Genomic DNA, 16,547 nt, shown 5'->3' with positions numbered 1-16,547 from the left:
TGGTGCTACAAAAACAAAACTGACGGTAAAAGAAGATTGTGTCTTCTATTCGTGAAACTAATAGTAAAAGCACATTTTCATCGTTCCTAATGCGCATAGATACAAACCCCTTTATTTTTCCAATTAAAGTCTCAAATTTTTTAAGGGCCCGAAAATTCCAATTGACAGATTATACTTTGGTAATCTAGACCTTGAACCAGTTATACTTGTGCTCAATCCATGAGTTGTAAATACGGTGAGATGTGCGTCATCTCGCATGCAAAAAGAAGAACATTTCCTCCTCTCCTATTCTCGCAGTTTTCCTGTTTTATAATTTTCAAATAGTAAATTGTGAAACAAGTGTATATAAATAACTATTATTGACACGAGCAATTTTGGTCCCGACTTCTGAGGCTACATTCAGGTCAACGTGACCGCCGCCAACGTCACGATGCAGCGATGAGGTGCCGAGCATTGATCTACGGAAATTTAAAGAACAGCGTGTGATTACAGATGGAGATAAGTGAAAAAGTTCCACTGCGTAGCAGTACATTGATTTTATTCAATTCTATGTACAGACTATACGTATATAATGAGCGTGTCTTTAAACTCCCTTGCAGCAGAGCGCGGAAAACGCATCTTATGCGCGTGCGTATTTCCATTCGGTTCTCTGATGTATACATTGCACGGACCATTTGTAAAATTGTCATCAAACGTATCAATGGTGAAATAGCCCTGTTTAATCGGGCTTCGTTAAATTTGACTTGAACGGACAATCGGTCAATACCATTTTTTAAGTATACGTAGATTAGTTAGATGCAAATTTGAGATGTGTATGTTTTTTCCGTCGTTTAATTTATTCAGCTCACGGGAAAAGAAGACGTGTATATTTATCAAAAAAAGCTTTACTAGCTGCTGTAAGCTCATTGTAGTTACATCAGCTTACAAAATATTACAACAAATACTCAGTTATTCATCATGCTTACAAACGAATGAACGAATTACAGATTTTCACCTTCGACGGGGCAGCTGACGAGGAATAGACTGTATTAGAATATCACCGTAAATCTAACGCGCGATGAGGATATCAAGGTGTTTGACAACCGTGACAAATTGTACGGAAGTGGGACTTGCCCGGACTGGGTATTACAAAAATAATGAACCGAATTTTCAAATAGTCACACTACGTCGTTGCCCCGAACGTTTGTGTAGAAGAATAATAGAGCTTAGGTACCACCGTAGAATAAAAAATATACATCTTTATGATTACTGCACACTGCAGAATTTACGATAAGTAGATACATTAATGCGTTACTTATCCCTCAAGTTTAAAGAGGTGCAATTATAAGTACTTACGTCGATCTTGCCGAGCTTTAAAAAAAGCTCGAAGCAAACTGCGACGCCAAATGTAACATCGATCTGCAGGTATTCGAACGCTCCGAGGTACCAAACGTCGCAAGTATCATCGACGTGGACTTTCACGAGGAAAATTGCAAAGTTCGTATACCTAGACGTCCGTACGAAATTGAAACATCCCGATGCGTCGACTTGCGCGACAATTTCAACAGCCGCATTGTTAGAAAAGAGTCGTGCGAAGCCAACGGAGGTAAAATCTACTCTAAAATGTTGAGCTTGCTGTTTGTCTTTCTCAGCTGAGCTCGCCACGGAATTATTGGTCCATCGTCCACCTCGTTGGTCGAGTTGCGTCGCAACTCCACGTCAACCTTTTCCTCCTTCTCTTTTTCCTCCTTTGCTTTGACCTCCTTCACTCCTGCTTCCTTCAGTTTTGCTCCGTTCAGTGTCGTTTCTGGTGGCGCTGTTACCTCCACTTTTGGGGCTACGACCGGAGCGATCGGAGTCACGTGATTAAGCCTGAAATTCAATTTTTTAAATCCAATTGACAGTTTAAATGAGGTGCAACGAACTTTCAGACTTTTGTGAAAAAAAATCCGTGGTGCGGATCAAACGCCAAAAGAAAGACTCAACACAGAAAATCGACTCGCAGTTGCAACTGCTCGTCTATTTCAACCCGGAATTCAAACACGAGCAGTTTTTTTCTGCCAAATCGAATCATCGCATACGGCAATAAAAATTCACGCTTCGATGGAAGCCTGCAGTTCAACTCACTTCTTTTCCTCGGCATGATCCTTCTTCGCGAGGAGTTGTCTCTTCCATGCTGGAATCGCCTTCAGTCTCTTCTCCTCATTTTCTCTCGCGATTTGCTCCTCCAGTTCTTTTTTCGCCCGTTCAGCAGCCTTCCTTGCCAACATCTGTCTTTTCCATATGGGAATCACATTTCCCGCGCTATCTTTTTCCGGTATCTATGAGAAAATAATTATGCGTGGTTCGTTGGCCATCAATTTTTACTTTCTTGATTGTCGCAAATATTAATATTTTGCTAGTTTACCTGATCGACGAATTTCGAGGCGTTGCACGTTTTCGTGATTTCCGACATAAGGTTCTGCTCTTGGGATTTCTCCACCTGGGCTCGTTCCACCTTCAGTTTCTTTATACCAGAAATATCCTTGGACATTTTCAGTTCCGCAATGAGGTCAATTTTTTGTACAAAAAATGGTTCCGAAACTGTGTACGAAAGAAAAGACACATATACGATATATCAGATTAATTTGTTTTCACCAGTTGCTTCACAGTAAAAACAATTCATTACAATTGACTCTCTGACGCAGTTGAAGGTCACGTTGAAGACGCAATGAAATTTAGCAATTGTGACGATAAATATCAATCAACATATTTTCTTTAAAAATATTCGACTCTCCGTCCTCTTTTAATAATGTAGTTTAGGAACGAAAAAATAGTTCTAGTATTTTGTAATAATAATTAATATCGCCCTTTAACGTTACTGACTGTTTCACTCGGGTATTGTAAAGATAGAAAGCTAGGTGACGTGTCGAAGAAGCACGTCCATTATCATAACGGATGTTGAAATTACGGCTCGAGTATTTCAATGTCAGCAAAAAATTCTGAAAGTAGATTTTGCCAGTCAATTCCAGTTCAGAGAATCTTTTCCACGTGAACTCGCGCGGTCATAACTTAAAGAGTCATAACTTACGATTTATAAGTCAAACTAATAACGCACAACGTAGCAGTTCGAAACCTGCCTCTACATGAGTAAAAGAATGCTGGGAATATACCAAAATATTATCTATGGAGCCGACGATTAACAAGATTATTTATAAATAATATTAAAACTTGCCCCTTGATGATCATTTCGCATCATTTTACAATTTCTGCATTGGTTTACAAACTGTTCAAATCTCAGACATCGTGTTGACATATATACAGTGTTTTTGCATTCTGAGGTCACTGCTGATGATACGAATGTCTAATAATCTAAACAAGCGACGTAATTTTTCCATAACAAACAAAGTTACGTTCTCAGTAAATTTATTCAAGCTAAATTAAAGAATATCCAATCTAAAGTTCAATGTAATTGCGCAAATATTTCACGTTGTGTTAACAATCGGTTTCTAAATGAAAACTCTCGAACGTCAACTCACGTCAGTCAATGAGCCAGTACTAAGCGTTCGAATTACTCGCAACATCGAAATGGTAAAAGACATTAATTTGTCAAATTAATTCTTCACGACTCACTTAATTCCTATACGATTATTTCCTCTTCAACGTACTGAGTAGAAATCCACGAGCATTTAATAACGCGCAAGTAGCCTCCACTCCATTAATGTGACCCAAATTTATAGTACCAAAGACGGTAATTCTCCTCAAGAGCGTGTGTTAATACGCTATCCATAATCTAACGCCTTTCACATTGACGTGGAATCAATAGTGTCTATTCGGAATCCAAAGCAAGAACTTGCCTTTCGAAAACAAATAAAACTACTTCGGGTTTCCTAAAACTCTAAATCGAACACCCACGTTACTCGTACACAATAATAACATCCACTTACCGTTGGTCATCGACACACTTCTCGGTGGTGGTGCGGAGAACGTCTTTGTCGCGTGTATCTTCGTGTTAGTCCTGCGCAGCTGGACGCTCGTCAAGTCCTGGATACTGATTGTCGCCAATGGCTGATGAGGTCTGACTGTTTCCGTTTCCGGAGCGGCTTGACTTTGCGTCTCCGGATTCTTCTGCAGCGGCGGTAGTGGCGGCGGTGGCGGTCCAGGTTGAAGGAGGTGTGGTTCAGGCGCAGGTTCGCTCGGCTCTTCTTCCTGTCTGCTCTGAATATCCAGGTTGTCCACGGATCTGCGCGTCAAAATTAAGGGTCAGTAAGACAGGTTTGGCAACCGAATTTCGACCCGACTATCAAAAGCTCCTCAAAATCTCTACAAGAATATAATAATCCAACTAACAGTAAAGTAAAGATTGATCGAGACCAATTTTTCCCAGAGGCTCTATGAAAAAGTTTCTATATTCGCTCTCTTCAATATCATCAGTCTCAGCTACGATCGTACAAGACGTGCACATCGCTAATGAATATCATTACTACATCATGTGTATCCATCATTCAAATATGAAACCTAGCCATTTTTTCCGCCGTCATGATCATCAAGTCTTGTGGGTCTCAAGTGTGTCGTAGAGCTTGTAAAGTTGTGAAAGAGGACCGAGCCACTTATGCGCTTGGACGCTTTCTTGTTCGTTACGTAGTTAAGGCACCTAAGCACACACATTTTTACTCTAAACAACCTCACCTTGTCAATTCTAGTTCACCGGGATTCCAATGGCGACATTTTTTAAAACAGTTTTCTGTAATCCTCGTGGAAATATGGACTGAGTGGTAAAAAATTTGTCCTTTGGAAAACTTGGCATTTCCTGTATGATATTAGCACCAAAACGACTACGGTCGAAATCGTAGATTTTTAATCAATCATGAGTACAGTATAGTAAACAATTCAATGAACGAGCTTTAGCTCTTTGTCGACTTATTGAACTGAACTCTAAGCCAAAGATTGGCTAGACCACGTCAATTTCACGTTTGATTACATTTTCCAGTCAATTCTGACCACTAATCGACAGAGATTTCATCGAGATATACGAGTTGTATAAAATTGGATGAATCATGAATCAATGAGGTGTCTTGGAGAACTTGTGAAGATTTTTATACAATTGACATGATACTTAACAGCAATTGTCTCACCTGGCTTTGGACAAGGTGTTTTTCCCTGATGATTTACAGATGCTTTTAAGGTACTCGGACGGCTTGAGCAGCGTATTCGAGTCAGCCGCGTTGATAAACTTGGGTGGAATAAACGGGAGCACCATGTGTTTGCTAATCAGGTGGTTCACCTGCTGCGGTTTGATTTCCTCAACGATCTCCGCTTGCGAACTGGCCGGCGCGTCGACTTCCGCCTCCTTCGAAGACACGCCGTTCTTGATGGTCGCTGTGCCGCGACAAGGGGCGCACAGAGTTGGCAGGGGGGGGAATATCGTGGTGGGGTGGGTTGGAGAGCAGGGGGGAGGGGGAGAAAGAACGAGTAAACGCTCATTATTATAAGTGGTTGGTTAGTGGCACCAAGCCACACCGGCAGGTACCCAGTGTGTATAAGTGAAATCGAGGTAAGTGTATTATATGCCCGCTGCCTGCCATGGTCTAGTAAAGATCGCATCCATAATCACCAGTTGGAGTCTAATTAACGGCTAGCAACACCCAAATTGCTAAATTGTTAAATTACTAAATAACTAAGTCGCAATTATGCGATTTGGTCGGAGAAGGGTGACGACGCCCGACAAATCACCGACGGCTTGATACGTATCCCCGATTCGACTCAGCTAATTTTTAGGCGGTCATAACGTCACCGGGGTAAAAATTATTCGTCTACTTTCGAATAAATTTTTAAACCTCTCGCGAAAGCTCCGATAACGGATGTGATCTTGTGAGCTTGAATATTCATATCTGCCGTAGAGGAAAAAAATCCGTGCACGGTAATCAACTCACTGCTGGTTACTTTCACAACTCTGTGCCTCAACCAACTGAGAACTTGACTTGAAAACGACATCTTTTGTCGCCGTAAAGCACCCAACAACGGACACGTAAAGATACTAGCCATTGACACAAAACAATATTGGTCTAACGCAAGGGGGGATTAATTTCCCGATAAATATTTACACCGTTATTGAAGCTTAACGATTATAATGTAGGGACTCTCCGGTTATCTAATCGATGTCAAGTCAAACCAAAGGCCTGTGAACCCCGTACGGTACCTACGCATTGATTACACCTCTATGCATGAACGTTTTTCGATTACACGCATACATTCTCGCGGTTAACCAAACCCGAATGAGTAATATTACTGATAAAAACACGACCTCGTGTTAAATCAGTGTGACGATCATCTCCGACCATGCGTAAGCACGCGTTGCAGTATCAATGGTAACTACCACACGGACATGTAGTACACGGCTGGGATTCGACTGAATACTCACTTGAGGTAGTTCCGGAATCATTTTTACTCTCCTGCCCGGTTTCCGTTTCTTCAGGCCTGTCTTCCTTGTCTACCACTTCAAGGACCTTCGAATTAACGATGATTATTTCTTCCGGATCCAGCGGAGGCGGCGGAGGTGGAGGAGGTGGTTTGACAAAACTGAAACGGAGCAAATATCTGCGTTAGAGATTCCCTGCAGTTGGTTTGTGCTCGTAAATTTAGTGTGCAGAAACGTATATGCGCTTTCAGCAAACGATAAACGATAAGTCACCGATTAGTCGGCACACACAGCCATGATCCATCATTCCTGTGTGATCACATTTATTGATGCGTCATGCAACCCAATTCGTTGACTTCGTAAGACAATGTGTTTTCTTTACGCAGTAATAGATCTTCAAATTCTATCGTACACTACGTTTTTATCATGGAACAAAAAATATTATCAAATCTGGTCAAATTACCCAATGTATGAGCAATTAGTAGCATTGATCAAAACGACGGAAGATTACGCTTACTCGACATTTACACGTTCGAATTTTTGATCTCGCAAGTATTTTTCTGCCAGTCAATAAAATACCCTTACGACTTTACACAGTCTCCGATTCAAGCAACGGTTATCGACGCGGTCAATTGCCATTATGATTCATCCGCGATAGCAAGCTCCCCAAAGCTTATTCACCTATAATCATTGTCCAGATCAAAATCGCACGCATTTCCGAGCTGTCGTCAAACTACAATACTGTAGCTAATTTACAATGCTTCTATACCGTGACACTGAAGGAGGCTATATTATCCAGTCTTCTGATTCTTCGACCGATCGTCAGTAGGTTGTCACACTCTATTCAGTGTATACGTTGACGTTTGAAATTTGTACCTTTGCGTCATTAGTTACAGAAGAATCGTTTGAGCGGGTTTTAAGTTGCGTAATGACTGGTCATCGAGTTCGATAAACAATTGATCACGGCTATTCATAGAGTCGTCCAACCTGCTAGTTCATTTGATTTTAGAGACTCAGTACTAGACAATTATTGCAGCAAATACCAATAGACGCTTTATTACCTGGATCCATTCGTGACGATTTTTGGTTCCTTCTCAGTTTCGCTTATCGTGCTCTGTACCGAAGTTTTTCTCTCTGAAAATCCACAGGTAAACACACTTTATTCCACAGTTTTGGCATATCTGTGCATTTGAGACGTACGTTGTTATAACTTTGAGTTAAAATCTTTTAAAAACATTTTTAAACTTCCTCAAAAAATGTTATTCAATTCACGAATATACGTAAAGTACCTAAACCATTTTCGGATAGCTTCGGCTTGTCGATTCTCTCACTACTGCTGTTCCTCGATAAGGAAGGCGTCGAGATCGGTGACGAAAATCCCTGGAGCTCGCTGCTCATGTTCGAGGACTCGCTGACGCTGCTGGACCTGCTGTAGCGCCTGTCTGTCTTACGAGAATTACTGAAGCACAACGTAGACAAAAATTTAAAGAGAACGTTAAAGAGAATTTAAAGAAAAAAGCATTAGTTATATTATATTATTATCACTTGCGCGAACTTAATCCTACATTAACGATGCCGGATAAACGAACTCTACGTTACACTATCTTTCGTTTCATTTCATATTTCGATGCGTGTGGATCATTGTGAAAGGAATATTACCAGAAAAGTTTGCTACACCGTTTTAAATTCCAACCGGATGTACAAGGGCGCATCTTAAGTTCGGTATTATTATCATCGCGCACTAAAACAGCCTGCTAATCCAAGCAGCGAAACTTTGCCACGGACTTGCGTTAGGATGCGTGGTCCATCGTCAACATCCTCGGACACACGACAGCGGCATTGACGTCGGCATAGCCGCGTTTCAGCCGGTGTTCGATTTGAAATTGCCCTTAATTAAACTCTACGAAGCGATGCGCGATGAAAGACAGAACTGAAAGCGAAAACGATCGAGCAAATCGAACGTTATCTAAAAGTCGACTGATCTCAGGATAGACAACGGAGTTTTATAACCTCTCATGTAGGAAGGGGGTACACACTGATTACCCACCTGCTGTCAGAAACGTTATCGGAAATTTTTTTGTGGGACGACGTGACGCTATCGGTTTCTGCCTGGCGCAAACAAATTTGTTCATAAGCGTGTTCGGTGTCCTTGATCACGTTCGACCTTATCGGTACGCCATTAGTGATCGGTTTGTAGTTATTGTTGTGGACATTATTGTTGTTGTTGATGATATTGTTGTTGATAACGTTGTTCGCGTGGATGTCCACCTTTACTGTTGAAGAAAGCAAACACGAATTACAAAACGAATTAGTTATTATATACACACTAGTGTACAGTGCAGGTACAACCGCTTCATAGACCCGATAAGTACCTCATCATGCAACCTGCGTCTCTCGTATGCGCACACTTTCACCAATGTGATTATTTATTTATTTATTTTTTTTTATTCAATTTTTCCGGATGTTATAACCGGTGATTTAAATTCATATGATCTGTATCTACATCCGGTCTGCGATCTCGTGGATGCAGGATATGAGAGAAAAGTACGAATCTGTCACTCCTGTCGACGGCTGTCGGAAGTTGGTCAGTGCATGTTCAAACTGATCTCACTTCGAGAAACTCAAAGTTTATTGATAGCTTGTACGGGTGACGGTTTAATATCGTAAATAATAGTACGCGAATTGATTGATACGTAAATGATAGTTTCAGAAAAATCGCCACGTGCTCGTTCGAGGCAAGGAAATGTTTATTGCGATAGATTTGATATCGCCAATTTCTTCACGAACTGCCATTCTCGTACATTTTCCACCCATTTCATGTCTCCCGAAGGTTTTTACTGAATCTATTTATTTAACAGGCCGGTCATCCATCTGAGGAATGATTTTCTGGTGAATATAGAAAACATTGTATTTTCCGTCGAGGTACCAATTCAACTAAATAAAAGACGAAAGAACGAATGACGAAGAGTAAATCTTTCTCATATAACGCGCTTTCAAACTGTAAAATTGACTTTTTCCCGTACCGCGACAAATAGACGTTTTGACGGATTAAATATAGTAAATCCACTGCAACTTCAAGGCACTCGACAACGGTCTATGTACACTTTCGCAGCTAAACAAGCATTCGAAACTTGATCCGATCGGCTCGAACGAGCGGCCAAATTTCTCTCGCATCATGAACGAATTCGTCCTGCGTTACAGACACGTGTAGAAGATCAACCAGGTTTAAAAATAGGATCCTCCACGGCTACGACATCGATGAACCATTATTACATGGCCTATTACACAACGTTCATATGTAATTCCACTATTCCCCTACTAAGTCAGTTCAATCTGATTTAGCAGAAGCGCGTGAAACGTCGCGTCGTGTTAGTCAAAGCTGGTCCGACGATTGCGTGTTCGGCGATTTAATTGACCGTCGTGAACGCCGCTCGACACATCCAACATCCCCGAGGCTCATCTGCAATAATCTAGGAGAAAATGTGGGCATCGAGAGGGCCGTTGTGCCGGATCGAGGTCACCTTGGGCGGAGCAGGTACCGACACTCGGAATATCTGGGACGTGCCACTTACCTGTTAACGTCTCATCTTTCCTCTCGACGCCCTCCCGAGTCCCGGAGTCGCCGAATAGAGGCGTTATTCGCGTGTAGACCAGGTCGTTCGGACTGTGAAGGTAAAAGGACTCGGTGTCCTTCGGTTTTGGCGGTGCGTCCGCTATGAACGCGGTCATTGGATTTATGTAGATGCCATCCCGCGGTCTAGCGCTTGGCGGATGAAGGTAAAACGGCTCTTGGAACATTTCGCATCCGCGTAGAGAACACTGGAATTTCCAAAAACAAAAGAACAAAAACACGATTCGTTAACTCAATGCGGATGTCATTTGGTACGGTAGATTGGTTATCGGTAAGACAGATATATCTGGCAATATTTGACGATGTTGATGAGAACGTGAGAAGATGGTGATCACGCCGCCCTTTGAAATATTTCAAAGATTTCATGAATTCGAGAAAGTTTCGTTAGGAATTCATCAAACCTGTTGGCTAATTAGGTGAAAAAGTGTCGAAACGGAAACGTAATTAAGAAACGGTTTCGAAGATGCGGTAACAAATTCGTATAGTTTTGCGTGAATGAAACAAGGTGAAAAAAAATATGCAGACGATGTTGAATTCTAACCGACGAATTCCACTTGCTAACAACTTTGGAAAGTTGAAATTCTTCCAATACAGCGTCTAAAATGTCAAACTGCATCTTATGATGTTTTTCATCACGACTCGGGGTTTATTTTCATTATTTGCTAAAAATCACATTTTATCAAAAATCTATTTTCATTTATTTGCCTACGAGATTTTCTAATTCGATAACCAGTTCAGTATTTAATAAATCGTACAATATTCTTCTTGAATTCATTATAATAATTAAACTCTGTCGACTGAAATTCTCGGACTGTCAATTTTTGGTCAACATTAATCGCGCGTTCGAAACAACATTTTTGAAAATTTTTTTTTGAAAGTTCGAGCATAGAAGTATACATTATAGCAATTTAGCATTACACAGTGACTCTAGATGATATTAGACAAATGGTTTACGCGATTTCAAATGGATTTGGACATCATTTCGAACGAATTGTCACGACTCTGTCCGTTATAAAAGTACACCATCAAATCTGCAAGTGAATTTAGAATATAACCTCTCACAATCAGCACGACGAGTAGTCAACTACAAAAGTGATTGAAATCTCGAAAATGCATACATTTATTTTGTATATTATGTTTATTAGGCGTTAGGCATAATTACGTTTATATATTCAAACACATATACTTATATGCCCCGTGCAGCAAGGAAGAAAAAAGGGCATGGTTAACGACGATCGCCCAGTGTCACCTGTGATTCTAGTTTTCATTCGAAACCGTGAGAAACGTTTTTTTGTTCGTTTCAGTGTTCGTTTTTATTACCTCAGAATTAGTCGGCTATGTTAACGGAGTGAACAACCGAGCTCGAAAACTACTCTTGGTCGAGTTACAATAGCTCGATGCTTTACACGTAACGCAATACCCAACTAATTATGACTAGTGGAGTGAATGTCACAGTTTAGAAAAAAAGAAAGCTCAACGGTGAGAAAAAAAACAAATAGATAAAAAAAGAAAAACACCGATACGACGGGAAGTCAAATCCGCAATTATTTCTTGAAACAATTAAATTCATACCTTGTCAATGGAACTTGTTGCGCAGCTGCAGGTCGTCCCGTCGCTCAGGTCTTCGGAAAAATCAGATCCTATAAGCTGATGCTGCGCCATTGTCCTGGCCCCAGCATCAGAGCGATAGCTGGTCACTAATTTCCTGTTGAAAAAAATCGATTTACAATTTCACACGTAACACGTAACACGTCGTGTTCCTCGAGTCATCGCAGCGTGTCTGCGCGAGATTGCGAAACGTCGTTATTATTCGCGTTACGAGAAAAATCGAAGCATAAACAACGTTGAATAAAGTTTGAGAAGCGGGTCGTTTGTCATTGTCCTCGGGATAATTGTTAAAATTTGACACAGCCATGCAGGTGCTCGACGACTCGCTGCAGGGACATCTGATCAACAAAACGTCGATGGCGAAATAGAGACAAAAAAAAAAATCACTGCCCGATGTTGAAACACCCCATTGAAACCGCTGCCCAGTCACGTACATCTATATTCACAATCAGCCGTTTCGTTCCGTTGTTTAATTCTTGTTTTATTTGTTTATTTCAATCCGTGACGTGTGCGGATTCGGACTTCCGTCAGCGTCCGTTTGCCGTGTGCAATCGGACGGAAATCTGTACAGCGATAAATTACTAATTATCAATAAAATCGCGAACGTAGGCGTGATAGGCGATCACCGCAACGCGTTTTCATCGCCCTCAACTTTCTCAAATTTTCTCTGCATTGCGACTTTAATCGTCGCACCATATTGCAGGGATGGCAGACCGCTAAGAATCGCCTGTAACGTCAAAGGATTAAAAACTTTCGCAAAACTATTTCTGCGACAACGATACTCCATTCATGCATGTTACGTGCCTAAAACATTTGCGTGGCATAATATGCTCGTAATGTTGAAACTTTCCAAAAGTAGAGTTGAAAAAGATTTTTTTTATTTTTATTTACGTCTACGAAAAGGAACGATGCTCTCCTCTGGGTGGTAACATTAAGGAACGAGGAACAAAGTGACGCAACGTTCTACTATTGTAACTAAATGCAATTCTAAAAAGTAATTGTGCAGAGCAAGGCACGTGGAACGATAACGGGGGAAGGGGGGGGGGGGGGAGGGAGATACAACTACAGGTACGTTCACAATGGCGGCAAAATCGCTAATAACTCCAACAGTCTAAATCTTCGTTCGCCTGTGTCTCTTGCGCTCTACTTAATACACGCGTATACATTTAGACACGCTAAATAGAGAGATCATACATTATATACTCATTCTCGGTGAATATTGCTCATTTACATAACTCGTTGGATTTTATTCACCGCCGCGAAGCGAATAAACAAATGAACCTTTCTCTGCTCGTGTATAAGACCGGAGCAATTTCGGACGATGCTTGCAAAGTAACGAGGATAACCCGTATAATTTACAGGCGTGTGTAAATCACGGTCATAAACCTCGGCTCACTACATTTACATCGAACTTGCGTAGGCAACGATCAGATGTGAACGGCTGATAACAATTGTAAGTTTGTAAGAGCGTAATTCAGCGGATGATCGATTTTCTGTAACTGCAGTAGGATTAATTGACCGGTTGTAATACGACGTACAAGGTATACGATCGCGCATGTAGGTGTGAAGAAACATCCAGGTGTACGAAATGCGGCCGCGTAAATTATTTCGGCTCTACTATCCGATTTCAGAACACAGATTTGCGGATGAACTGTGACCTATTAGCGAATCAAGGATGCGTTTCGGTTCGGGTAAAATTGTTTCAAATCAATGCGATAATTTATTCTGTTCGGTAGCTGAAAGGCTCGCAATTAAAAAAATATCGAACCATTCGACGTATGTGTAAAGATATATTATACACTGTATTTTCTGTTCTGTAAAGATCTCATCGCGCAGCCTGCGGCGATATTCTGTAAAAAAGACTCTACGAGGTGTTAAGGATTAATCAAAGGTTATAGGAGAAGCGAAAAAATCTCTTAAGACGTCTCCAGCGATGTCGTTTGTGCCAATGATAACGAACACGAATTATACGAAGTCTCTACTATGCTACGAAACTGGATCTGAGCAAATTCGAATAGCACAAGCTGATAATTCTGGGATTTGAGAAAAGGTTTTGTAATTACGGATGCTGCAAGTCAGTAAACTCGGATGTTTTTCACCCAATTCCAATGTTTTTGAGTTTATTTCGCTCACGATGTGTAAAAGTTTCCAGAGATCGACTGAAAAAAACTGTAACAACAGTTTTGTGTAAATATAGTTCAACGGATGTTCGTCAACAATTACGTTAAGCGCGTTATAACTATACTATGATGCAAGTTTTCTTCAATGTTTATTGAAAAATCTGTAGAGATCTGATCAGCGATTAAAATAGTCGCAGAAACATTAAAACCGGTTTAGAAAAATTCTAGAGTTTGATTATATTGAACGTTTGAATTATAAAACCTTTTCCCAAATTGTTTATATCTTAGCTTGCGTTGATACAATTTTCTCGTATTAATTTGAATTACAGAGTGGAGATTTTGGTTCATTCGCGTTCATTATTACTGGCGGAAATAATATTGAAAGAGATTATTTAATGGGTTACTTCTGTTTTCCTAACTTTTGACCCGTACTGTTACGCCGATTCACCTTCGATTATTAGATACCGAGATAAAAATCATGCATACACACAGTTTCAAAACGCACCTTAGATCGCTCGTCGGACGCTGGGGCGATTAAGACGTTGAATAAGATAAAGAGTAAACGCTTTCCCGCATTTAAACAATTATCTTCTACATTCTAAGTTCCTATCCCCTGGAGGTTCAACTTTCTATAGCGGCAAAGGAAGCAATTAGGAAGCGGAGTAGATTCGGTGCCAACGACTCGCCGATACACAATATTTCTCAACTGCACGATTATATTATCGAGATTGCAACACCAGTTCCGATATAATCAAATTTTAGTATTACACGTTGGTACGATTAATTGACAAATCATTAAGAACCATGCTGCGTTCTTGAATCCGCATTTGAAAATATTCGCTCACATACGATACGCGAGCTTATATAGCTGTCGGTGAAACTTGGCGTCTACAACGGTCTTAATTACATCCACTTTTTACTCACTGAACGTGAACACAGCTAGCTCGACACAAACGGAAGACCATAACTGAAATAAGCTTTGGTATAACTTATTAGGATAAATGACGAGAACCGCTGCAGCGTAACAGAAAATAGGTCATTGTTGTGCGAAACACGGAATATTATCGTCGTACGTAAGTTAATGCGATCATGCAATACATCCAGTCTCTAACATGTTGGCTGTATGGAAAATTGCAATATTAGAAAATTACGGTATAATCGTTGACTGTGCTATAGTTTTAAATAGCACGATGGCCACGCTTTCCGGACACCCCGTAACCGCGTCGCACCTACAATACACACCACTACACGCATTGGAATAGAGGAAAGCACTGTACGAAGCTTTCGGAATTGAAGTGCAGAACAGCGTCGATCGATGGGATTTTCGCTTCGAATTTCACCGGTCAATTAATCCGCAGCAACGTCACCGGATGGTTTGTATCGGAATATGCGTCGGTACAGTGATGGAAACCGGAAACCGGAAACAATGAAACTACGAGAGAGAAAGAGAATAGAGGAGGGAGCTACGCAGGTAAAAGTAAAAGGTTGATAATAAACTTTACTGCATCAATCGCAAGTCTTGCGGTTAATTGTAAATTAGAAACAAGAAACGTCATTTCGTTCCTTGTCGTAAACAGTTTCTCATTCGTACAGCTATTATACGTATGTGGAAAATAATAAATTCTCAACATTCACGCGAAACTACACGCGCCTCTTCATTTGTCAGTCTTGCGAGTCTCGCACGATTGCGGTCAATCGATTTTACGACTTTTTTCACCTCTTCCTTTTTCTTTATACTTGTCCCAAAGAGATTGACACTAAAAATCAACTTTCACGCGAGGAGGATGCATCGGGAGAAGGTAGCGATCTTCGCGTCGTGCCTCTGCAGCCGCATCACGAGTCGATTTTTTAAGTACTTATTAAACCCGGCCTCGTCCAAACCGACACAAGTCACGGATCGAAATTCGTTTTCATCTAACGACTGGCTTACGGTTATCCGTGTTCTCTTCAGTCGGCCAAACTGTGCCCTAAATACAACGACTTACTGTATTTACATAGCAGTTTCATGCTATAAACGCGCACGCACGTACCGTCTAATCATGGTCGCAAAATCGGTCCCTGCAGGAAGCGAGAAAAAACAGCGCTGAATCAAAAGCACAAGGAATTCATACCTTTCTCCGGTGTCCCTTTGTCAGCGTAAACTCGACGCTCTTCACACGCGAGGGGAGAAACGGTTGTCACCAGTAATGGTCTCTTGCTTCCTTTTTTTTTCCGTTGCACACTTTCCAGCACGACTTAAACCGTAAGTAAACAAAGTCCCTTGGACTCGGTAAGCGCTGCAACGCACAACACAGAACAGTTCACACAGTCGGTGCTTTTCACCTTCGGGGCCAACGTCTAACGTTAACTACGATTCCAATTTGTTCAACGGTTCGGCTTCCGGCATCGAACGGGCCACTGATTAATTAGCTGTAACACCGTTTGTCCATTCGTCCGTCAGTCCGCGAATCTTGAAGAGTCGCGAGGAGCGCGATCGGCGGGCAACGAACCCTCGGCAACCGACATCCAGGTGCAGAAAGCGACAGACCGGGACTCAGGCCCAACACCTGCCTCCGCCAACTGTTGCCCGAGCTTCGGACCGAGTTCTGTGCCAACATCTCCCACCACCTCCGCCTCCGCTGTGTCGGCATTCCCATCACCATCGGGCACTGGGTCCACGAACTGTGTCGACAACCTGCCTCAATTTTATGCATCTTCGAGGCTCAAATCGGTAAGCCATAAGTGTTACGCCATTCGTCAGGGGATTTATCAACGTGCTTGTCGCAATTTTTCTTTTTCTTCTACCAATTTGGGTTACTTGTAGTGATGTACG

At 41.4% G+C, this 16,547-nt stretch overlaps 1 protein-coding gene across 1 annotated transcript; it reads right to left on the bottom strand.

Moving 5' to 3' along the window:
- Positions 1-868: 868 nt before the first annotated feature.
- On the bottom strand, positions 869-16,547 carry LOC107227962 (espin). The gene is made up of 12 exons (XM_015669293.2): positions 15,847-16,547; positions 11,580-11,712; positions 9,949-10,195; positions 8,424-8,649; positions 7,666-7,835; positions 7,438-7,510; positions 6,380-6,537; positions 5,094-5,337; positions 3,906-4,201; positions 2,387-2,562; positions 2,107-2,300; positions 869-1,851 (listed from the first exon to the last, which is right to left on the bottom strand). Exons 2-12 carry the CDS (start codon positions 11,667-11,669, stop codon positions 1,593-1,595), a joined length of 2,133 nt encoding a protein of 710 aa, XP_015524779.1. The 5' UTR covers positions 11,670-11,712; positions 15,847-16,547; the 3' UTR covers positions 869-1,592.

The sequence above is a fragment of the Neodiprion lecontei genome, chromosome 1 (assembly GCF_021901455.1).
Source record: "Neodiprion lecontei isolate iyNeoLeco1 chromosome 1, iyNeoLeco1.1, whole genome shotgun sequence".
Taxonomy (NCBI): Eukaryota; Metazoa; Arthropoda; class Insecta; order Hymenoptera; family Diprionidae; genus Neodiprion; species Neodiprion lecontei.
The sequence above is the reverse complement of the archived record's forward strand: the minus strand, read 5'-3'. Positions and strand labels throughout refer to the sequence as shown.

Coding starts and splice junctions, on each gene's coding strand:
- LOC107227962 (XM_015669293.2), bottom strand. CDS start 11,669: ATGGCGCAGCATCAGCTTATAGGATCTGATTTTTCCGAAGACCTGAGC. Junction 8,650..9,948: donor GAAAGATGAGACGTTAACAG/GTAAGTGGCACG, acceptor TTTCTTCAACAG/TAAAGGTGGACATCCACGCG. Junction 2,301..2,386: donor CCTCGAAATTCGTCGATCAG/GTAAACTAGCAA, acceptor ATTTTCTCATAG/ATACCGGAAAAAGATAGCGC.